Raw genomic sequence first — 25,854 nt, 5'->3', positions numbered from 1 at the left:
ACTATAGGGCACACATTATAGGTCACACATGGAGCCCAGAGACCTAAAAGCATTGCTTCAATGTCCAACAGTGGCTGTTTGGCTGGGCTGGAATTTCAACCTTCAACCTATCAATTGATAACCCAAGGTCTCAACCACTTACCTACAACTGCCCATTCACTCTATATTGTGATAGAATACAAGCTTAAATACATGTATTTCATGATACATAATTGCAGTTACAAGCTTAGGACTGCCAGAAATGAATAAAGCATTTGAAATGTTCCATAATTTGGAAAATGTTTCCTAATGTGGTGGGTATGGCTTCCCCAGAATCAATGGGTGCAAAGCAATAACAGACCCTGGACAGGTTGGCAATCCACCTCGCCCTCCCTAGACATAGCCAATTGTGTCTGTATGTACATGCCCAACTGGCCGATAGCACAGCTGGGGATTCAAACCTGGTATTGGTAGTGGGATTGAGTAATTCACTGCTGCACCCGGATATGCAAGATCTTTACTGGAATGTGTAAAGTATGAAAAGTGCAGAGCTTAGCGGTTAAGGAACTGGACTAGTAGTCACAACGTTGCCAGTTCAAGTCCCACCACTGCCAAGTTGCTACTGTTGGGCCTCTGAGCAAGGCACTTAACCCTCAATTGCTCAAACTGTATCAGTCATAATTGTAAGTTGCTCTGGACAAAAGCGTCTCACTAAATGCTGTAGATGTAGATATTATGTAGTACATATTTATGTAAAAAAAAAAAAATCACTTGTTCCTGTTGCATATATGATATTCTCTCCCATTTGGCATCATAGTGCACGTTATTTGCTAGGTAGCATTTAAAATGTATGCTTATATTATTAAACATAACAAAGGAACAAAAGTCAAATAAGTACACAAATTACTTTTTTTTTTTCAAATTAAACTTAATTGTATTTATTTTTGTCTCAAGTAAAACTACAAAAAATAATATAAATGTAAAAAATCTTGAGTTTGAATCCCAGCTGTGCTATTAACCGGCCAGACACCTACAACGACACATTATCGACTGTGTGTGTGGGGAACAAACGGTCAAAGCAGGGTTCCTTGTCCCTCCTGCAAATACAACATTTGTGATACCTCCACATGCAGTACTGTGCACTGTGAGACGTTGCCACTGGCAGGTAAAAAGTTTGGACACCCAGTTGGTGTAATGGTGGCAGCAGCAACAAGAGAGAAGTATCCACCAACTGGACTGGATTGTGTGAAAAGGGAAAAAAATGCATAATTTGAAGATGGCTTTTCATTTCAAATTCATTGTTGTTGATAAGTGTCTGATTATGCTTTAGCAGTTGTAAATGTGTGTGTGTGTGTGTGTGTGTGTGTGTGTGTGTGTGTGTGTGTGTGTGTGTGTGTGTGTGTGTGTGTGTGTGTGTGTGTGTGTGTGTGTGTTTTTGCCATGAATTTATGCCTTCAGCCTTTTGTTTACACAAAATAAAAAATATGGGCTACAACAGCAAAGAATCCCATCAAGTTCCACTTCTCTTAGCAAAGAACAGAAAATCTGAGGCTTTTGAGGGCACAGACTTACTTAAAATGAACAGTAAAAACTTGGAAGCAAATGATGTGGTTTGATTTCTTATTTTCTACTGTGACATTTGCATGGTATGGTCATAGAAGGTGCTTGTGGCTGTGTTGGCATAAATATGTTAAATAATATTACACACTGGCCATCCTACTACCAGTCGAGCAATGATCAAATGCCCCAGTCTATACATGATCATGTAGCTTTTTGGAGAAGGCAACCATACATAAATTTTTAAAATCTTCGGGTTCTTGGAGTCCAAGAAAGCATGTATCCTAATATTTTTAGGAATATTGCAAAAAAAAAAAATACACCACAGGTCCTTTAATTTACAAGTGCAATTTAGGATTTTGTCATGATACTATACAGTAGCATCTGCTGATACTTATATTTGTGGTTAATTATAGAAAATGGTTTGTTTTTGGCCTGCCTTTAAAGTAGCTTGTTGAAATGAAGCTAGCGTTCTTAGGAGACTTGGTCTCACTGTGCATTGGAAAAAAAATATACAAAAGTGTCCTTATTCAGGCAGGACAGCTACTTCTCAGGTTCTAATTAGAGCCCTAACAATAGGTATAATGATACATGTTGATTAATTAAGGATAAGGATTTTACTGGTCCATTGTACCTGAACACAACCCAAAAATCATACATTACACGTATAGAAATCTAAGCATTAGAAGATTTGGTAAATTCATTCTTTCATTTGTTTAAGCATATACGTACTCTGGAGAGATCATCAGTCTATCACAGTGCAACACAGTGAAACTAAACTACTCACAGACACTGCCTAGGTACCTAGGACATTGGAGCTGTGCAACACCCATATGTAGCTGAATTCATTTACATTTTTTAAAGGGTTGGTGGCACAGTTCTAGTGTTAAATCAAACATTTATTCATGTAATAAAGTGTTTTTGGTACTATAACTCATCTAGCACTTACCAAGCAATGACCTATTGGAATCAGATGCTTGAAAAGGGAAAATGTGTTTATTAAGTGAGGTGTAGCAGAGCAGAAAATAAAAACAAATGTTTACTTGTTAAAGCATATAATAATAAAACATACGTTATTACAGTATTCATTCAGCAATTAATTACCAGGTTTAATAGTTGTATTGGTGCAGAAGTATTAAAATATGTTTGCTTGATTTGCTGGACTGGATCTATGCACTCTTGCTGTTAATAATGTTGTCACAAACTGACCACTAGATGGTGAATTTGCATGAGTCTGTATTACCCAGAATTGTATTACCCTGGAAGCCCTAATGTCGAAAAACTCCGTTTTTAGGATTAATTGGAGCATTGATTTTGAGCCAGGACACTCCAAATCCTAGCAGAAAGTCCTCCCAAAAGACTGGAGGCTACAGAAAATTTTGAGTTTTTGGCAGTTATGTAACAAAAAAGAAAAGAAAAAATAACTACACTACATTTAAACAAATACAGTTGATTGAACATACTTGCACTGCATACTCTAAAGACAAAAAGTACTTTTTATCCCCTTTTTTTCTGTTTCTTTTGAACCCTGCAAACAGACTCTATGGTAAGGGGATGTTTGATGCCGAAGATGTTATACAGTGCCACCTGATTTTTGACCCTCTTCCATGCAACTTGCTTCATTATTCAATTCTGTTTAGTAAAATCCTTAAATTAATGCTTAAATGCATACAGTGTCAACTATTTATCTAACCCAGATTTTAGCCTACATTTCACAAAACAGGGGAGATCAAGGAAGCTTGGCACTGTGTTATTTTCCTCGTCATTAATTTTTGCTCTTTTAATCTGCATTCATTTATTTAATCCAAACATCTGGGGAGAATAACTTTTAAATAATCTTGTGTGAAACAACAACAATACTATACATAAATACAGGACTGGCTCATGGGTCTATTAAATCCTAGGCACTTAAAAATAATACAAAGTATATACTCAAAGCAAATTCACTGTAGTTTCTTTATTTTATTCTCCTACACAAATTTTATAGAAATATAAATCATAAACATCAATGCAAATGAAACAAGACAGATGATTTAGTAAAGCTTACTAAGTGCAAACAATTATGTTAAAGCCCTGAACACTGTCCATTTAAAATAAATATTTATCCGAAATGATGATGCTGAAAAATAATTTAACCACCACCACCGTTCTTGAGCAAAGTCATTAACCCTAAATTGCTTGAATTGCATTCAGTCACAATTGTAAGTTGCTTTGGATAAAAGCATCTGCTAAATGCCGTAGATGTAAATAATAATAATAATGATAATAATAAAAGCACAAATATTCTTTTAAATAAATATAATTTCTATCAGAAATGATGATGCTACAAAAAAAAATATAGTGCAGCCGTAGCATACTGGACTAGCAATCAGATGGTTGCCAATTTAACCCCCACCACCACTGCTTGAATCATTGCTTGAATGACTTTGCTTGAATCATGAATGACATGATTATTAATAACGCAATTATTTGACATTATCAAATGCCCTGTTACATAATCTAGGGCCAATGCAAGTGTCTGTATTTTTAATAAACTTACGTCACATCAGTCAGCTACATATTGTTTTTTATTTATATGCTAAATAATCCTGTTTAACAGAGGAAGAATGCTCAGTTGTATACACCTGTAGCATGTGTGGCTGAAAAGGTTATACTTAATAAGATAAAGAGTTGTGTCTTTTGGCCATTAAATGTCAACAAAAAATGGGACTGTAAAAATGATTTAAATAAAAACCGGAAAGCATGATTTGTCTTTTATGTGTATTTTATTGAAACAGCACTAAGAGATATTTAGTGTTTTGCCTTTGTCCACTTTATTGATTTTTGTACACACCAATATACACGATTTTTATTTGATGCCTGCAACACATTCCAAAAAGGATACATCCTATTCAGACTTTTTGGAATGATCCAAACACCTGTTTTAAATCATTCTACAGGTGATGCTGTCATGATTAGGTATTAAAGCAACGTTAACAAAAGGCTCAGTTGTTTCTAGGCACAGATGGAGAGTGGTTCAACAAAACAAGAACAAGAACAATGTTTCTTAAATGTTAATACTCTCATCCACATGGCATGAGAGAGCACTAAATAGTTTGATGAGTAATAAAAATGTAAATCATGTGCTATGGTGCTATGGTGGATCTGACCATATGTCTCCAGATCTTAAGCCAGTTAAACCAAAATTATTTTGGACCAACGTTCTGGACTATTCATCTCCCTCATCAAAACCATAATTCATTAATGCATTCATTTTCTTATCCGCTTATCCAATTAGGGTTATCCCAGCAAGGCACACAGTAACACCCTGGACGGGACGCCAGTCCATCGCAAGGCAGACACACATACACACACTCATTCACTTATAGGGCAATTCAGTGTGTCCAATTAACCTGACTGCATGTTTTTGGACTGTGGGAGGAAACCAGAGCTCCCGGAGGAAACCCACACAGACACGGGGAGAACATGCAAACTCCGCACAGAAAGGACCCAGATTGCCCCACCTGGGGATCGAACCCAGGACCTTCTTGCCGTGAGGCGACAGTGCTACCCACTGGAAAATAAGGAAAATATTTTAAAAGCATGTTCTTCTATTTGTCAAGTACATTTTCATGTACTTGTAGATCTTGCCTTACAAATGCACGAATGCAGACAGTGCAAACCGACCCCTGTCTCCCCTGTTTCTCTGATATGCCACTTTCCGAACTATTCTTGGATCAACCCCAAGAACACAGTCTTAATCTGGAGCAAATAAAAGACTAAAATGTTCTATCCCACACATGGGGGGAGAACTGGTTTTAAAGCTTTCAGGATTGGTAAAACCCTTGATCAATCATCTTCCATTGCATGGTGATTGGATAAATCTGGAGGCTTATGTCGGCTTACTGTGTGTCTGTGTGGTGTGTGTGTGTGTGTGTGTGTGTGTGTGTGTGTGTGTGTGTGTGCGTGTATGTGTGTGTGTGTGTGTGTGTGTGTGTGTGTTTTGCCCGGCTACACATCTCAGGTCCTGCGCAGTGCTCGCGCTGAAGAAGGGTGCGCGCGCAGCGGGATGCAGAAGGAGTGGCGCGCGCAAATGTTGCAGACATAGTTTATAGGCACGGTATAATCCGGATTCAGGAGCAGCGGCTGTATTTTACCTGTGAGCGTCCGTGCAATGATTCGATGAGCCGTCAATGGACGTGACTCTGTGATCTAGGATACAAGGCAAGAGACTTGCATTCCGACAGGGCGGTGGGTGTTGGTCGCCAGCTGCAAATATGGGCACGGTGCTCTCCATTTCTCCTACCTCTAAGAAAGGGGGCATTCTGGATGAAAAGCCGGAGATTGCGCACGGTGCCAGTGGCAAGGCTGAGAAAACCCTAAAGCGCCATTCGGTTCTTATATCAGCCCTGACGTGGAAGAGGTTGGTAGCGGCGTCGGCAAAAAAGAAGAGTGCCAAAAAAGTGAACCCCAATCCACCTCAGATCAGCAATCCGGTGGATCAGCTTAATACAGAAAATCTAAAGAAATCGCAGTCGGGATCCGAGCGCAAAAAGCAAGGACCGTTAGCCGTTCCAGTTCCAACAGTTCCAGATAAAAGCTGCCAGAATGGAACACAAAATGCCAAGCAGCTCCTCCCGGTGCAAAGGCAATCCAGCACCAGGTCGATCATCTCCCCACGCAGGGTGATAGTCCAGGCTTCCACGGGAGAACTCCTGCGCTGTCTGAGCGACTTCATGTGCCGCAGGTGCTACAAGCTGAAAGAGCTCAGCCCCAACGAGATCATCCTATGGTTCCGCAACGTGGATCGTTCTCTCCTGATCCAAGGCTGGCAAGACCAGGGCTTCATCACGCCTGCCAACCTGGTTTTCGTCTATCTGCTGTGTCGGGAAGCCGTGACCGAGGACATCAGCAGTGAGTTCGAGCTGCAGGCCACCTTCCTCACCTGCTTGTACCTGGCCTACTCGTACATGGGCAACGAGATCTCGTACCCTCTAAAACCGTTCCTGGTGGAGACCAACAAGGAGGTGTTCTGGGAGCGCTCGCTGCGCATCATTGATAAAATGAGCGCCCAGATGCTGCAGATCAATGCCGATCCGCACTTCTTTACCGAGGTCTTCCAGGACCTGAAAAACCAAGGAGGCCCCAAGGACACCAATGCCAAATGGACAAGCACTTTGGATCGCTAGGGTACAGAGTTTATTTTAAACAGATCTTAGACAAATCCTGTCCATAAAGGCTGAATTGAATGTAAGGCCCAGATCGGGTGAAGGCGTGAGGTGTCACGCTGCGTACTGCTGCCGTAGAATGAAAATGGACCGAGGGGTGAGCTTCGCCTCCAAGACAGAGGATTCATGTTATTTTATCTGTATAATACTTTGCCCCAGAGGGACACGACTCTTAGTTTATTTAATGCATGCTTAAAATATTCTTCTTGTATCTTCATTGTGGCTTTAAATGAAGAAAAAATAATGCCGGGTTACAGTGAGGGTTGTATACAGTGTTAGCTAGTGCGTCCGTGTTCAGAGCTTTTATTTCTGTATCGAGAGAGCAGAAGCAATGTTGTCACCGACGCTGAGCTGTCCGTGGTGCTGGTCTTCAACACGCACGCGCACACGCACACACACACACACACACACACACACACACACACACACTTCACAGGTATGCTATCTATTTAAACGTTGAATGTACCTATTTTGCAACAGATCTGAATCTCTACAGTCCAATGTGCCAATTGTTATAGTATAAAACGTAATGTTTTATATTGTATATTTAAAAATATATGAATAACAAATACAACTGACTCTCTTACATTCATTTTACATAAATACCTTTAGGGTTATTCTTATTTTTTCCATTTTTGTTGTATTATTGTATATCAACGTAGCTGCATTGTGTGTGTAGTTTAAAATGGTTACATCATTCCTTGGCAGACACAGGGCAGCGTTGGCATGATAAAGAGATAATCATGCAGATATAGAGTATTATAGCACCATGACACCAATTCTTACATCCATCTAATCCTTTCTTCATATACCGGTATTTGGATTGTAAGGCCTAAGCAGGGCATAGACCTTTTATTAAATCCTATAACTAGATTAAGTGTACATCCTTGTCATATGTATGTATGTGTATGTATGTACATTTACATATACACACACATTCCTAGAACCATTGTACTGCAGCCATTAGCATAATGTATGTCTTTGAAAAGTAAGGGGAGACTGCAGTGCTTTATCCCATACAAAACTTTTACAGACAGTGATAAATAGAGATCTCTACATATGTGCTGCCCTGTATATACACTGTGATTTATTTCCACTTACCAAAAGCAAGCTGTATGTTGAGTGGCTACTTTAATTTTTTTGTGTGAGTGAGTGAGTGAGTGAGTGAGTGAATTTATGTCTGTGTAAAGTTAGATAGGTTTTCCAGGTGGGTATATTGGAGTTATTTGAAGCTTTACATTTAGTGTTTTTTGTGTTTTTAACTGACTGTAAACTTGATCAGGAGAAAATAGTTGCTACACTGTTGCACACAAACACACACACATGCATATATACATATGTGTGTGTGTGTGTGTGTGTGTGTGTGTGTGTGTGTGTGTGTGTGTGTGTGCATGTGTGTGTCTAATTTTAGAGAGTACAGACTGGTAAATGTACTAAACATATAAACATACACTGATGTTCAATTAATTAGAGAAACTATGACACTACAGCCACACTAAAAGTCCCAATTAAAACACCAACTGACCCTTTGCAAAACACTGAAAACAAGAACATCCTGCTTACTTGAAGGGCAGGGGAAACTCTTGGTGGAAATTCTGAAACATTTTGATTTGCATTCTAAATGACATGTGAGAAAAATACAATGAGTAAGATAATGCCTTTCCCACTGTAAAATGTGGCAGTGGCAGCCAATATATTTAGCAAGAAATCCTCAGAAAAACTATGATCTCAAATTTAATACCAAAGCAACACTTAAATTGTTTTAATAAAATAAGAAAACTAAGGTTTCAGAAAATAAATCTTTGAAGAAAATGTTTATCTGTTTAAAAAAAACATTGTAGTTTAAAATGGATGCTCACATAATTAAAACTGATTTATATGAATTAAAGTAATTACATTTAAAGGCATAGTAGATACAACAATATCTCTATTGCATTGATGTAAGGTATGATAAATATAAATACATAGATAGATAAGAGTAGAAAAGGTAGAATAGCTTGTATGCTACCACACAGCAACATGGATTCTGAGCACCTGGGTTTAATCTTCACCTCTGGTCACCATCTGTAAGAGAGTTTTGCATGTTCTCCCCATGGTAGAAACTCCAAACTGCCATAAGGTATGAAGGGGTAAATAAATGTTTAAATGTTTGAATGTTTGGTGCTCTGTGGAGGATTAACACCCTGTTTAGGGTGCACTTCTGCCCTGACCACCAGACCACTACAGCACTGACCAGATAGATAGATAGATAGATAGATAGATAGATAGATAGATAGATAGATAGATAGATAGATAGATTGTATTATACACTATAGTTTTTTTTTATTTTTTATTTTGTTTCTGAATAGCCATCAATTTTGTTTTGTATCTGTATTGCTGACCATGGAAAGGTTCTGAAACAAAATCTCATTGTATTACATTAAAAGCCACCCTGGGAGGATAACTCAGGTTTAATTAGTTTATCAGTCTGGTAATGTGCCATCTCTGGGGTCTATTTAACCCAAAACACACGGGTTAGCTTTGCACTTGGGGGGTGACCTTTCCCTGACACGACACATGATTGCGGTTGTTAAAATCAATAGCATGCTTTGTAAAAGAACTTGATGAGCCAGGGGAAAACAAACACATGTTTAACTATTTTGAACTCGAGTTGATTTCATTTGTTATATTAAGCACACTGTATAACATGTGAAAATCTCATAACGGCTAAAAGCTTGCTTCAGTCCGAGCTCAGGTTTTGTACAGGTACAGAAGTATTATAAGAATGTATTAGCCCGGTCTGTGAGACTGCATGATTCACTGCACGAGTAACAACAAGCAGGCGGTTCTGAATCGCGAGAACCCACCGAATTTGTGAATAGAGCACGTGAGCGGCGAGCCTACCGCGCTGATTGGCTGGATTTTGGTGCAGTCTGACAGAAGTGTCATTCTTCATCCATCCGCGTCTCTATGGCAACGCATGGTCTTAGAAGCGCGTGGGGATCTAGAGGTGCTGCATGCAGGACGAAGCTTTGGGGTTTGCTGCAGCATTCCTGACCAGTGTTTAATATATATCACACGTGCATGACGTCACAAATGCCTTCACGCAATGCCAAAGCCTTTGATCTAGCGCGAATGAAACAAAGTGCTGGCATTCACTGGCATTGATAGTAAGAAGTGCTGCATGCAGGTCAAGGCATGGGAGTCATGCCATGCAGCGTTGCATATGCTGCTTAAACGCATGCATGTATTACATCACAGGTGCAAAACGTCACAAACAGCCTGTGCAGGATGAAAGAAAGAAAAGGAAAGCTTACTAAATGTGCATGTACTTTATTGTATATGTAAGCATTGCAACACATAGAGAACATGCAAAATTCCTTAAAGACAACGCGTCTCTATGGCAACGCATGGTCTTAGAAGCGCGTGGGGATCGAGAGGTGGTGCCAGTGGCGTAACTAGGACCTCATGGGCCCCAGTGCAAAAAAAAAAAAAATGTATATACATAAAAAATTATTTTTATATATATATATATATATACAGTATATATATATATATATATATATATATATATATATATATATATATATATATAATATTTATATTATATTTTATATATATATATATATATATATATATATATATATATATATATATATATATATATATATATATATGTATAGTTTTATTCTTTCTCTCTCTCTCTCTCTCTCTCTCTCTATACATATATATATATATATATATATATATATAGTGCACCTGCCCAGTGCACCTGCCCCCCCTGCCAGTTACGCCACTGGGTGGTGCATGCAGGACGAAGCTTTGGGGTTTGCTGCAGCATTCCTGACCAGTGTTTAATATATCACACGTGCATGACGTCACAAATGCCTTCACGCAATGCCCAAGCCTTTGATCTAGCGCGAATGAAACAAAGTGCTGGCATTCACTGTTTAGGGAAGCCGTTTGATCGTGAGAAGTGCTGCATGCAGGTCAAGGCATGGGAGTCATGCCATGCAGCGTTGCATATGCTGCTTAAAAGCATGCATGTATTACATCATAGGTGCAAAACGTCACAAACAGCCTGTGCAGGATGAAAGAAAGAAAAGGAAAGCTTACTAAATGTGCATGTACTTTATTGTATATGTAAGCATTGCAACACATAGAGAACATGCAAAACTCCCTAAATATAGTCAATAAAGACAAGGATTAAACCTATGTTTGTTACTCGTGTTGTGCACGGGTCTAAATGTTAAATAGGAGAATTAAGTGGGTGTACATGATTATGAGAAATGAATTATGTTTGCACTAACATAGTTAGACTTTGTTAATATGATTTGGTTATATCTTTATTGGATAATTTCTCCCCTCTTTTATATGAATGTATGATTATGGGTATCTTGTGCAGTATTAGTAATGTGGTTACCTGCTCAGGGACTGCAAATGGAAATTAGCTTGTGTTCAGTGCATGGTCCCTGACAAATAAATGAATAAAATAAAATAAAAATAAATACATTTTCAAACAACTTTTAAAAGTTTTAACACTTAAATGTTAAATAATGTCCTCTCAATAGTATTCAGTGTACTTTATGGCTACTGGGAGGCACTGTAAACCTTCAAAGGATAAAATGGAACTAAATTGTGTGCCACATGAATACATAAAATGCAGTAATGCTGTACATGGAGTAAATACAAATGTAAAATTTAAATCATAACAGGCTAAATAAAGCATTGAAAAACATTTAATCAATATATATATACATTAAAACAATTTAATAGATTTTTAAACAAATAGGAACACTTTAAAAAGAAACAGAATGTCTTGATAAAATATGTAAATGCAAAGATTTTTAAAATCCAAATTAAATGCAGTATCATAAATTTCTAATTACCACTGACCTTGTGGACCGGATAGGGACAGGCTGGATGTGGCCCGAGGGCCATACAAAGCCCAGGTGTGCCTTTAACACTTTTTTGCATGGTCTATGAAAATCCAGCACTCAAATCCATTAAGCAATAGCTAATGATTTACATTTAAAAGCACAGCATTTACTGCCACCTAGTGTTTGTACACTTGAACTGACACTGAATTCTGTAGTTTCACAAGATTCTGCTGGTCAAGAACTGTCAAACAAATTTACAAAAGCCTAATCAGCTTATTATTGAGCATCAAGAGCATTTTTTTTTTTCTATTTTATTTATGCATTTTCTCCCATTTTCTCCCAATTTAGTGTAGTCAATTTGTCCTCCGCTGCTGGGGGTTCCCTGATTGCAGTCGAGGTGGGTATATTGCTGGTCACGCCTCCTCCGACCTGCGTGCAGCCCTTAGCGGAACCCTTTTTCACCCATGCCCTCTGCACAGGCGCCTCTCTATCTGTCAATCAGAGTCCTTACACAGCGTTTGAAGACCCTACCCACATAGTCGGCATTTAGCAGATGCTTTTAGTCTTTGAGTATCTTGAAAAGCGCTATATAAATAAAATGTATTATTATTTTATCCAAAGAGACTTACAGTATACAGTCTAAGCAATTGAGGGTTAAGGGCCTTGCTCAAGGGCCCAACAGTGGTAACCTGGCAGTGGTGGGGTTTGAACCAGGAAGCTTTTGATTACTAGTCCAGTACCCTAACCTCTAGGCTACGGCTGCCCTACTTTTTGAACTGCCTTCTTGCCAAAATGTGTTTTGTAGATAATAATGGGAATAATAAACCATGTAAATTTACTAAGACTATTTCCAGATTAGGAGCATGACAAAGCAGCAGGTAGGATGAGTGTTAACACAGCACTACAAACTTTGGGACCTGGGTACTAATGTGCCATTTGTGGCATTTTTCTCATGGTTTTCTGCCAGGGACTTCAGTATATAGTTTTAAAACATATTTGTAGTTGGTCTGTGAAGGGTGATTGTGTTGCATAGGGCTTTGTGATCTCTCACGAATATAAAATTTTCTATTGATTTGCAGTTATACGATCCTGTAACAGAGTATGAAAACCCAAATAATGCCAGCAAACTACCCTCCACAGCACTGATTGTAGAGGTCAAGCATTCAGAGGTGTACTGTTTGTTAAGGGCATGCAGTCATACACTTAAAAACTTCACATAGACAGCTATCAGAGACACTGATCAAATCTGGGTTTCTGGTACCACATTGAAAAAACTCTCTAGCATAGGTGCATTGCATCTTCAGCTTAAACACATACACTATGCATATCCCAAACCTTTTTTCATAATCCTTCTGTAGTTCTTTACACACCTAATTTGGCTTATTAGGTGTGTTGGAAGCAGGAAAAGCCTGAAACTCTGCAGAGCAGTAGGACTTCAAGATTGACGTTTGAGAACCCCTGGTCTTGGACACCACAGCTTCCAATCAATGGACTATAAAAGAGAGGGAAAGGTTGTGTATCTCACAGGCATTTTAATGAACTCAAGACTAGCCTATGGTGCAGAGAAGTCAATAGCCTCTTTAATTTCACGCGCCTAGAGGCAGGTTTATAGAAGCTCCGGGTGGTGAACAGTACAGGTCTTTTTTTGTTCTTGTGTTGTTGTGTAAAGATGATAAGCAGTCAAAATTACCAAAATATTAAACACTTACTGTCCCTGTATACAAAAATTTAAATCATGTAACATCATGTTGTTAATTGTTACTTATTACTTAATTAAACACCAAGAATAATAAATTGCTAATATAAGTGATTGATTTTAATTGAAATAGGTTTAGTTCTTTAACCAGAGGTGGGCAATTAAATTTTTAATTAAGGGGCCACATGAGAAAATGGGACTGTTGTGGAGGGCCAGACCAACAGGGTAAACTTAATTCTGCTCAATATTATTTGTATCTCTTTATAAAAAGCAGTATATTGTACAGTTTTAATAAGCTGTTACTGGCAAGAGTAGATGTTACAATCAGGCAATGAAAATGAGAAGCAGGCAGAGTAAACACATCAACCAATGTAAATTTAAACGTAAGTATATTGAAAAAATAGCAGTCAGTTTAAAATTCATTGTATTGCATGTATGATGTACAGTACACTTATTTACGTCTGATTTCTAATTACCACTGATCTTATGTGGGCCGGATGGGGACAGGCAAAGCCCAGGTGTGCCTTTAACACTTTTTTGCATAGTCTATGAAAAGCCAGCACTCAAATCCATTAAGCAATTTACATTTAAAGGCATAGCATTTACTGTCACCTAGTGTCCATACACTTGAACTGACACTGAATTTTGTAGTTTCACAAGATTTTGCTGGTCAAGAACTGTCTAACTAATTCACAAAAGCCTAATCAGCTTATTATTGAGCATCAAGAGCATTTAGTGTAGTCAATTTGTCCTCCGCTGCTGGGGGTTCCCTGATTGCAGTCAAGGTGGGTAAATTGCTGCTCACGCCTCCTCCAACCCGCATGCAGCCCTAAGCGGAGCCCTTTTTCACCCATGCCCTCTGCACAGGCGCCTCTCTATCTGTCAATCAGAGTCCTTACACAGTGTTTGAAGACCCCACCCACATAGTCCGGTCATCCCTCCCTGCAGGCACTGCCAATTATGCCCGCTAGATGGTGCCCAGCCGACCGGTGGCAATACCGAGTTTCGAACCGAGGAGTCTCGCCGCTGGTGGAATATCCCATGGAATATGCCGCTGCGCCACCTGGGCGTGTATCAAGAGCATTTAACAATGTACAAGCACATTTGGTTAATTTTGCGACATATTGCATATAGTTTTTGATGATTTATTCACAGATATGTGCACAAATATAATATACGTATACTATAAAAATAATGTACAAATATACAGAATATAACTATACTGTGCATATAATTAGGATATAGAATTATTTATATGTAAAGAAAGTTAACAAAATTTTATAAGATCCTCTGTCATTAAGCCCAAATGTTATTTGGCACAGTTTAAAACCCCAAATAGTACTCCTATTTAAACAGTAGAATTACTTTAGTGCATTGCTTTATAAGTGACAGGTCAGAATTAAAACAAATTTGGAAACACAAATGGCCAATTGCCTTTTTTACAATCATGTTGTTTGAATCTTAATGTATTTTAAACAGAAAGTGACCAGTGTCCAATTTTGTTGTCCTTAAGTAGATTTCTCTGTACAGTGCTCCTGTTATTTATTTATTTATTTATTAGGATTTTAACGTCATGTTTTACACAATTTGGTTGGATTCATGACAGGACAGGTAATAACTTTTACATAAGACTGTTTCTTATTAAGTATGTCAGTTATATAAAGTAAATCTAGTTAGCCTAACTGATGCAGTAAAAAAATGCAGTTGCCTTGGAAACCTCGGCAGAGAGGAGCAAGACTGATGTGTGAAAAACAGCTGAGAAAATGGTGGATTTTCTGTCATTCAGAAAATCACATCTACATGTTAATAGAGGTGTAAAGTGTGATGCCATATCAGCTTTGTGCTGTTTTATTTGCTGTACATTTAGCAAAATAGATTGTTAAAGCATTTAGCACTGGATATATCGTGTAAGGCATTGCACTACAACAAACCAACAAATCAACTTTGACGCAAAGTGTTTTTGTGCATGCAAGCATTTTATTGTGCAAAACACAGCTACAAAATGTCATGGAAAGAGTTTGCATGTTCTCCCCATGTCTGTGTGGGTTTCCCTCGGGAGCTCCGGTTTACCCATACAGCCCAAAGACATGAAGTCAGGTTTAAATGGAGCTACTAAAATTGCATGAATGTGTCCAGTGTGTTTCCTACCTTTAGCCCAATGAATCAGACCCACTGCAACCCTCAGTAGGATAAGCGGTGGTAAAACAGACAGTGAATAAATGAACAGATAAATGAATAAATAATTAAGAGTCGAATTGAGAGTCTTAAATTATGCTATAGCCACAAAGAGCTGCTAAGCCTGATGTATTGATGTTGCCTGAGCAGCTGGAGATGTTTTATTGAAGCTTAAACCTTTTTGAAGCTTTTGACTGGTGCCTGCTAGAGGCATGCCTGTAGATTGTGAAGAAGTCAGTATAAAAGCTTTTGCTCCTGTGCAAAAAGAAATAATTTAATAAGTCTGGTTTGAATTTACTTAACCAGACTCAACAACCTTGGGATAAAATGATTTTTTTATTTCCCATTTCATTTGTATATTTTACCAGCATTTTATCCTGGTTGCAGAGTCCTTTATCAGGGTCCCAATGTGTCCAGTTTCCATCGGCCACTCTTCTCCACTCGTAGCCAATCATGTCTATATGTATACATCCAACCAGCTAATAGCGCTGCTAGGGAGTCAAACCCTGGATCCTGGTGGTAGTGGGCATAATTTACTGTTATTACTTCAATTTTTTTCATTGTTTATTTCTAACAGGTGTAATAAATCAGTTTTGTCTAGAGTTTGAAAAAGGCCTTTTTATGCTTTAATGTACCCTTTTATACTTTCCCAAAATATTGGGTTCAGAGGTAGGGCAGGGGACATCCATAATGTCCATTTCATATTATAGGAAAATAGAACACTGGTCAAAATTATATATTTAAAGGCAAAGCAATCATGTGACTTTAAACAACAAACCAGTAGAACAAAGTGTGCAAAATTTATATAATTGGATTAATAAAGGTAACAATGATCATTTAGTATACCAGACAACAATTCTACACTGAATCATCCTTTTCACCACTTTTGTTTGATTAAGGATTCATTTGTAATTTATATACAGAACTTCTGTCACCACAAAATGCTGGAAAAATATTTGATCTCTGCGATGCAGGAGTAATAATTGGCAGCATGGTTCTTCTTTATTTATAAGCAGTAAGTAACATGCTATAATTTTTTTTTTTATATAGCTTAAGTCAAGAGTTTACATTCTTTTTTAGGACAACATATCATATTTATAAGCACTAGCTCCTTCTTAAAAGCAATTATTAGAAATCCACCAGAAAATAGTTTAGCTATTTAGTTCAGTTCCCCCCCTTTTTTTTACCTCATTACAAGCCCTAAATGTGTTGCAGGCCTGAAATGTAGGAATAGATGTCAATTAGCAAACGAAATGAAGTTGACCAGACAGAACAGAAAATATCTTGGGTTTATAATGTATTTTTTTCTGTTTTGTGATTGTACAGTAGAATGTGATTTAATGACCTGAACCTGATGCAACTTAGTTCCTAGCAGAATAACAGTTATGAAGAAACTGTGACCTCTGGTGGACAGGTGAGGTATTAAACTCTGGTATCCACAACTTCAATGTACTCTTGCGACAAATTTAATAAAAAATTGTAAGTACCTACGCTGTTTCAGGGATCTGGGGAAATTTCATTCCATCTAAGGCAAAAACTGAAACCACTTGTCTGTGACCGTCAAGCCCTCAGATGGCACTGCTTGATATATTTGTTACTGTGATAAATATAGCCACACGGGCTCAGGTGTACTTCAGAAATCTGTTGTCACGTAACACAGTCTGCTGCATCAAGAAATAGTAGAAACTTGTTCTGTGGTCAGATGAGTCCACAGTTCAGCTTGTTTTCTCAAAAAAAGGACATTGAGTTCTCTGTGAAAAAGACAACAAGGACCATCTGGACTGTTATCAGTGAAAGCTGCAAAACCCAACATATGTCATTGTATCATTGCATCAGTGCATCTTTTCCCAGGAACACTGTGGTTATTTCATACATGTGCTTGACTGGCCTGCCTGCAGTCCAGATCTGTCTCTTATTAAAAATCTATGGTGCATCATGAAGAGGAAAATCAGACAATGTCAACCATGGACTGTTGAGCAGCTGAAGTCTCGTATAAAGCAAGAATGGCAAAAATGTTACTGCAACAATTACTGTATTTAATTACCAAACGATTAAAAAGCATAAAAAGAAAAGGTGATGTGACCCAGTGGTAAACATGCCTCTGTCTCAGCTTTTTTAGTGTGTTGCAGGCATTAATTTCTTAATTTCTAACAAATATAATTAAGCTCATCATTAAATACATCATTTAATTTAATACACTTTGCTTTTGTTTGTTAAATAAAGGTTCAAGAGAATTGACAAATCAGATTTCAGTATTTATTGCATTTTAAGGAAGTGTCCCAACTTTTCTGGAAATGGGGTTGTACATTGAACAGAATTAATACTTTTATACAAAGGTAGCGCTGAACCTTGTTCATTCTGTAATGTTTTTTTCTGAAAGACATCTCATTTTTGTTAGGAAGGCTCTGTTCTCTGGTGCACAGGAACCTGAACACCTTGCTTTGTGTGTGTTTGTGTGTGTGCTCAGGCTTTTGATTAGTATAGACAAAGGTGCAGAGCTTGGGGGTTCTTGGTCATAGAAACTTGTAGTGATCAGGGATGTTGGGTTGCTGTCATTCTGCCTCTCTTGTCCAATCACTCAGGTTTGATGGTGGTGGGGGAGGCGGGTGCTGATGTCCTGCAAAAGCCTTCATGACTATATTACCTGCTCGCTCTCCCTTTTAGTTATGCTGTAATAATTAGGGCTGCCGGAGTCTAAAACTACTCTCTGTAAAACTGATATTTTACTCAACTCGCATTTTACATGTTTAACTACAGTTTCTGTTGTTTTACCCCAAGGTCCTTCTGATGGAAACCTGTTTACCTGCCCGAGGTTAAGGAATGAAGTCGAGACTGCCGTGCCAACAATGCTGCTCCTGCCGGATGTGACGGGACCAGGCGTGTTTGCACCAAGAATGTCAAGAACTCACTACAGACTTTATTACAGACTGGACTGAATAATAACTCTATTATTATTTATTTATTTATTGCTAGTTATAACTTTTAGTTCATTTTAATTCTGTGTTTGTATGATTTGTGTAAATCTTATTCATTTAAAGTATCCTCCAGACCACCCAAGAAGGATGGGCCCTGCTGAGTCTGGTTCCTCTCAAGGTTTCTTCCTGTAATTTTAAGGGAGTTTTTCCTTGCCACTGTCGCCCTCAGCTTGCTCAACAGGGGTTTTTGTATCTGTTGGTCCTGGATTTTGTAAAGTTACTTTGAGACAATGTCTATTGTAAAAAAGCACTATATAAATAAATTTGACTTGACTTGACTTTTTGGAGTGATGAAAGAAATTGAGAAAAACATTGATTCGAGAAACTGATTTATTTTTGCAAATGGCATTGGGGATATGCCATGCTAGTGAGGTAGCTATACACCATGCTAAAATCTTTGGTGAACGCTTGTACCGTGTGAAGGTGCAATGATAGCATCGCTGACGGAGAAAGAACAAAAAAAGAGATCAAATAAAGTACAGCGGTACCTTGAAACTCGACGTCAATTGGTTCTGGGACTTTGTTTGTTTGTTTGTTTATTAGGATTTTAACATCATGTTTCACACTTTGGTTATATCCATTACAGAAACGGTAGTCACTCATTACACAAGGTTCATCAGTTCACAGATTTTAATATCAAACATATGTCATTGACAATTTTGTATCTCCAATTCACCTCACTAGCATGTCTTTGGACTGTGGGAGGAAACTGGAACCCCCAGAGGAAACCCATGCCGACACTGGAAGAACATCCAAACTCCACACAGAAAGAACTGAGACTGCTCCACCAGGGAATTTAACCCAGGACCTTCTTGCTGTGAGGAGACACTTTACTGTAAGCTTATTGGAAATCCTATTCCAAAACTATAGACATTAATATGGAGTTCAGGCTTTAATTGTCTGTGTTTGTGGGACTTTGTGTCCGTTGTGCGAAGGATTGGCATCCTATCCAGGGTATTCCTGCCTTGTGACCAGTATTTCCTGATTGAACCAGAACTGCCATAACCCTGACCAGGATAAAAAGGTTAATAAAAAGGAAATAAAATGAAATAATTGAGTTTGGGTGGGTGTGGGTGAAACGTCTGAACTTTATAATTAGAAGGGATGTCTAATACTTATGGTCATATTGTTTATTTGCTAAAAATGTATAATTAATCAAGTATGGGTTTTAGGTTCTTATACTTCATTGGTAATAGAACTCTATGTAAGGAACACAGACATAATGCTTCTTCAGGTTTAGACAAAACCTATTCCTAGGGAACATGTGTGGGAGAGAATGAAACAGCAGTCAGTGTGGGGTGCCATTATTTTTTTTTAAGCAGGTTATGATTCACATAATTCTGGTGGGTGAGCTGCTGGCACAGTTGGTAGAGTATATTTACAGGGTCCTGATTTAAATCCTTTTAATCCTTCAAAACATTCATAAAAAATTGGCTCATCAAACGTTTTATCTTGGTCAGTGTTGTGGTGGGTCCGGTTCCATCAGAAAATGTTGTGTTCAGGGCAGGAATACCTTGCACCAATCCATCGCAGGACTTCAGACATCGACACTCTCAAACATAACCAATCATGTCTGTATAGATGTCTGGTTGGCTGGCAGCAAAGTTGACATTCAAACAAAACCTTGTGTAGTACGGGGGCTCCACAAGGAACAGTCCTGTCCCCTTTCCTGTTTACGCTGTATACCTCAGACATTCAGTAACTCAGACAACTGCTTTTTTTTTTTAATTTTCAGATGATTCAGCAGCCGTGGGTTGTATTAAGGCAGGACGTGAGCAGGAATACAGGGGCACGGTCACGGACTTTGTGGACTGGTGTAGCAACAACCACCAACAACTTAACACTGCAAAAACTAAAAAATGGTAGTTTACTTCAGAAGGTAGGGGAAGGATCCAGAGCCAGTTACCATTTAGGGAACAGAGGTGGAACTTGTACCCAACTGCAGGTACCTTGGAGTTCAGCTGGACAGCAAGCTGGACTGGTCCAGACATATGGATGCAGTGTACAAAAAGGGGCAAAGCAGACTGTACTTTTTACCTTTTAGTACTTGTGTGCACCTTCTATCAGTCTATAGTGGCCAGTGCTCTTTTCTTTGGAGTGGTGTGCTTGGGTAAGAGCGCTCGAACTACAGACACTAACAGAATAAATAAACGAATCAAGAAGGCCAACTCCATAATTGGATCCACTCAAAATTGAGCTCAGGTGCATCCTGTTTCCACTGATCATGCTTCAGATGTTTCTACAACTTGATTAGAGTCCACCTGTGGTAAATTCAGTTGATTGGACATGTTTTGGAAAAGCACACACCTGTTTATATAAGGTCCCATAGTAGACAGTGCATGTCAGATCACAAACCAAGCCATGAAGTCCAAGGAATTGTCTGTAGACCTCCGAGACAAGATTGTATCGAGGCACAGATCTGGAGAAGGGTACAGAAACATTTCTGCAGCATTGTAGGTCTTAATGAGCACAGTGGCCTCCATCATCCGTAAATGGAAGAAGTTTGGAACCACCAGGACTCTTCCTAGAGCTGGACACCCGGCCAATCTGAGCGATCGGGGAGGTGACCAAGAACCCGATGGTCACTCTGACAGAGCTTCTGCATTGCTCTGTGGAGAGAGGTGAACCTTGCAGAAGGACAACCATTTCTGCAGCACTACACCAATCAGGCCTGTATGGTAGAGTGACCAGACGAAAGCCACTCCTCAGTAAAAAGCACATGACAGCCTGTCTGGAGTTTGCCAAAAGGCACCTGAAGGACTCTCATACCATGAGAAACTAAATTCTCTGGTCTGATGAAACAAAGATTGAACTCTTTGGCCTGAATGCCAAGCGTCACGTCTGGAGGAAACGAGGCATCACTCATCACCTTGTCAATACCATTCCTACAGTAAAGCATGGTGGTGGCAGCATCATGCTGTGGGGATGTTTTTTAGCAGCAGGGACTGGGAGACTAGTCAGTGTCGAGGGAAAGATGACTGCAGCAATGTACAGAGGCATCCTTGATGATAACCTGCTCCAGAACACTCTGGACCTCAGACTGGGGTGAAGGTTTACCTTCAAACATGACAACGACCCTAAGCACACAGCCAATATAACAAAGGAGTGGCTTCGGGACAACTCTGTGAATGTCCTTGAGTGGCCCAGCCAGAGCCCAGACTTGAACCTGATTGAACATCTCTGGAGAGATCAAAAAATGGCTGTGTTCCCATCCAACCTGATAGAGCTTCAGAGGTTCTGCAAAGAAGAATGGGAGAAACTGCCCAAAAAATAAATGTGCCAAGCTTGTAGCATCATCCTCAAAAAGACTTTGAGGCTGTAATTGCTGCCAAAGATGCTTTAACAAAGTATTGAGCAAAGGCTGTGAATACTTCTGTACATGTTTTATATATATATATATATATACAGTGGGGGAAATAAGTATTTGATCCCCTGCTGATTTTGTAAGTTTACCCCCTTACAAAGACTTGAACAGTCTATAATTTTTATGGAAGGTTTATTTTAACAGAGAGAGACAGAATATCAACAAAAAATCCAGAAAAAAAAACATTAAATAAAAGTTATAAATTAATTTGTATTTAATTAAGTGAAATAAGTATTTGATCCCCTACCAACCAGCAAGAATTCTGACCCCCACAGACCGGTTATGTGCCCATGAGGCACACAAATTAGTCCTGTCCCTGTATAAAACACTCCTGTCACAGAATCAGTTTCTTCCGTTCAAATCTCTCGACCACCATGGGCAAGACCAAAGAGCTATCAAAGGACGTCAGGGACAAGATTGTAGACCTGCACAAGGCTGGAATGGGCTACAAGACCATCAGCAAGAAGCTTGGTGAGAAAGAGACCACTGTTGGTGCGATAATTCGAAAATGGAAGAAATACAAGATCACAGTCAATCACCCTCGCTCTGGAGCTCCATGCAAGATCTCACCTGGTGGGGTAAGAATGATTCTGAGAAAGGTGAGGTCAGCCCAGAATTACACGGGAGGAGCTTGTCAATGATCTCAAGGGAGCTGGGAGCAGAGAAATGCTGGATATGACCCCAAGAACACCATCCCCACCGGGCATTTCTTTGCCTCCAAACACGGCGAGTGGAGATGATGCCAAAGAGCTAAATTTTGGTCTCATCTGACCATATCACATTCTCCCAAGCTTTCTCTGAATCATTCAGGTGTTCACTGGCAAACTTCAGACAGGCCTGTACATGAGCCTTCTTGAGCAAGGGGACTTTGCGGGCACTGCAGGATCTCAATCCATTACGGCGAAGTGTGTTACTAATGGTTTTCTTGGTGACTGTGCTCCCAGCTCCCTTGAGATCATTGACAAGCTCCTCCCGTGTAATTCTGGGCTGACCTCACCTTTCTCAGAATCATTCTTACCCCACGAGATGAGATCTTGCATGGAGCTCCAGAGTGAGGGTGATTGACTGTGATCTTGTATTTCTTCCATTTTCGAATTATCTCACCAACAGTGGTCTTTTTCTCACCAAGCTTCTTGCTGATGGTCTTGTAGCCCATTCCAGCCTTGTGCAGGTCTACAATCTTGTCCCTGACGTCCTTTGATAGCTCTTTGGTCTTGCCCATGGTGGTCGAGAGATTTGAACGGAAGAAACTGATTCTGTGACAGGAGTCTTTTATACAGGGACAGGACTCATTTGTGTGCCTCATGGGCACATAACCGGTCTGTGGGGGTCAGAATTCTAGCTGGTTGGTAGGGGATCAAATACTTATTTCCCTTAATTAAATACAAATTAATTTATAACTTTTATTTAATGTTTTTTTTCTGGGTTTTTTGTTGATATTCTGTCTCTCTCTGTTAAAATAAACCTTCCATAAAAATTTTAGACTGTTCAAGTCTTTGTAAGGGGGTAAACTTACAAAATCAGCAGGGGATCAAATACTTATTTCCCCCACTGTATGTATATATATATATATATATATATATATATATATATATATATATATATATACACACACACACACATTTTTTCCCTTTTTCTCCCACTTTTTCACTTTTTTTTCCTTTTTCTCCCAGCGCATCCAATTTCTGCTCGTCAATCATCTTATAACCTACACTTGACGAGTGCAGTGCAGTACAGTGCTGTGTATGGAGAGCCACACCCTCTACCGCACTTCTTTCCCATCTCCGAGCAGGTGCCACCACCAGCCAGCAGAGGTCGTAATCGCACTAGTCTAAGAGAGAGTCCCAGAAACCCAGATCTCAGAGATCTCAGAGATAGTGGGCTATCATAATAGACTGATTCGCCACTCAAGCACCCCAAAATGTGGGCGATTAGGTAAATAATCAGGGTAAAGGGTGGATAAAAATAGATTAAATAAATAGATAATTGTAATACAAAAATGATATCTTCCAGTCTCTGTCCTTGGCCTTCTGGGAAAGTGTTGGTAGACTGTTGCCATAGCAGCAAGCAGTGGCACTAAGATCACACTGAACAAGAGAATGAGATACACACTGGCATAAGAAAGGGGGGTGAGGGTGGTTTTGGGGAAAGGGAGATGTCTGGATTAAAAAGGAACAGAACATGGAGAAATTTTGTGCAGCTTAAAAAAAAATACAAGAACAGCAAAAAGGGACAAAACATCCTTCCAAATTGTATAATGAGGGTATGGGGAGGAGGTGGTGATCATTGTGTTTGTACTGGAAGAAGTCATTCAGCTAAATATGGCTGAATATAGTTTATATAATCATGAGAGAGAGATGACAAGGACAAATATATATATAACATCTCCTTGTTTCTACATTCACTGTCCATTTTATCAGCTTTGTAGTTCTGCAATTACTGACTGTAGTCCATGCTTTATCAGCCCCCTTTCATGCTGTTCTTCAATGGTCAGGACTCTCCCAGGACCACCACAGAGCAGGTATTATTTAGGTGGTGGATCCGTCTCAGCACTGCAGTGACAATGACATGGTGGTGGTGTGTTAGTGTGTGTTGTGTGTTGAGTGGATAAGACACAGCAGCGCTGCTGGAGTTTTTAAATACTGTGTCCACTCACTGTCCACTCTATTAGACACTCCTACCTAGTTGGTCCACCTTGTAGATGTAAAGTCAGAGACGATCGCTCATCTATTGCTGCTGTTTGAGTTGGTCATCTTCTAGACCTTCATCAGTGGTCACAGGACGCTGCCCACGGGGCACTGTTGGCTGGATGTTTTTGGTTGGTGGACTATTCCCAGTCCAGCAGTGACAGTGAGGTGTTCAAAAACTCCAGCAGCATTGCTGTGTCTTATCCACTCATACTAGCACAATACACACTAACACACCACCACCATGTCAGTGTCACTGCAGTGCTGAGAATGACCCACCACCCCAATAATACCTGCTCTGTGGGGGTCCTGGGAGAGTCCTGACCATTGAAGAACAGCATGAAAGGGGGCTAACAAAGCATGCAGAGAAACAGATAGACAGATTTTTTTTTTTTTGCATTTTTTTATGCATTTTTCCCGACTTTAGCATATCCAATTACCCAATCGCATTATGCTTCCTCTCTACTGATGTTGATCTCCACCCTGGTTGAGGAGAGCCGAGACTAACACACGCCCCCTCCAACATGTGTGCAGTAGTGGACTGCATCTTTTCACCTGCACGAGGCGAGTTTATATGCGGATAAGCTTTGTGTATGGAGAGCCACACCCTGATCAAAGCATTATCTCTCGTCTCTGTGCAGCCGCCATCAATCAGCCAGCAGAGGTCGTAATTGCATCAGTTATGAGGATTCCCCGTCCGGCTCCCACCCTGTTTGAACAACAGCCAATTGTTGTTTGTGTATTGCCCAGCCTGCTGGGTGGCAGAGATGAGATTCGAAACAACGAGTGTCAGCTGTCAGCTAGCTGGTGTGCTAGCGTGTTTTACCACTGCTTCACCTGAGCGCCCTCTTGACCTTTTTCTTATTAATAAGTGGTTATTATGCCCCTGTAAACATTTCATTTGGTATTTTCATTTTGGGTGTGTGGGGAAACTTGGCTAGTGGCTATTGCAACAGTATAAGTAAAGCATGGCTGTAAATGAAAGTGTTGTACCTGATGTATTTACTGATGTTACTGTCCATATATTAAAGAAATCTTTTTTTATGTTAAAACAGCAAGATTACCTTTAGGACTTCTATGATCTCCTTTTTTATTCAGGTGTGTGGAACAACCAAACAGATATTAAGATGATTTACAAGATACTGATGAAAATCTTAATGTATCACTATTCCTAATCAACATGGGACATTGTGGCTCCAGTGAAATCTGGTTGTTGGGCTTTGATTTTCTATTTTGAAATAATGGCAACTACTTTTGGGATTGATGAGTCAATATAAATATATACTGTATATATATATATACACACACACACAGCATACACCGATCAACCATAACATTAAAACCATCTCTTGTTT

At 39.4% G+C, this 25,854-nt stretch overlaps 1 protein-coding gene across 1 annotated transcript; it reads left to right on the top strand.

The window, feature by feature from the left end:
• Nucleotides 1-5,510: 5,510 nt before the first annotated feature.
• Nucleotides 5,511-7,317, top strand: cdk5r2a (cyclin dependent kinase 5, regulatory subunit 2a (p39)). The gene has a single exon (XM_062996827.1). The coding sequence runs from the start codon at nucleotides 5,793-5,795 to the stop codon at nucleotides 6,702-6,704; it is 912 nt and encodes a 303-aa protein (XP_062852897.1). The 5' UTR covers nucleotides 5,511-5,792; the 3' UTR covers nucleotides 6,705-7,317.
• The last annotated feature ends 18,537 nt before the right edge of the window (nucleotides 7,318-25,854 follow it).

Source organism: Trichomycterus rosablanca, chromosome 6, assembly GCF_030014385.1.
Source record: "Trichomycterus rosablanca isolate fTriRos1 chromosome 6, fTriRos1.hap1, whole genome shotgun sequence".
Taxonomy (NCBI): Eukaryota; Metazoa; Chordata; class Actinopteri; order Siluriformes; family Trichomycteridae; genus Trichomycterus; species Trichomycterus rosablanca.
This window is presented reverse-complemented; position numbering and strand designations above follow the sequence as displayed.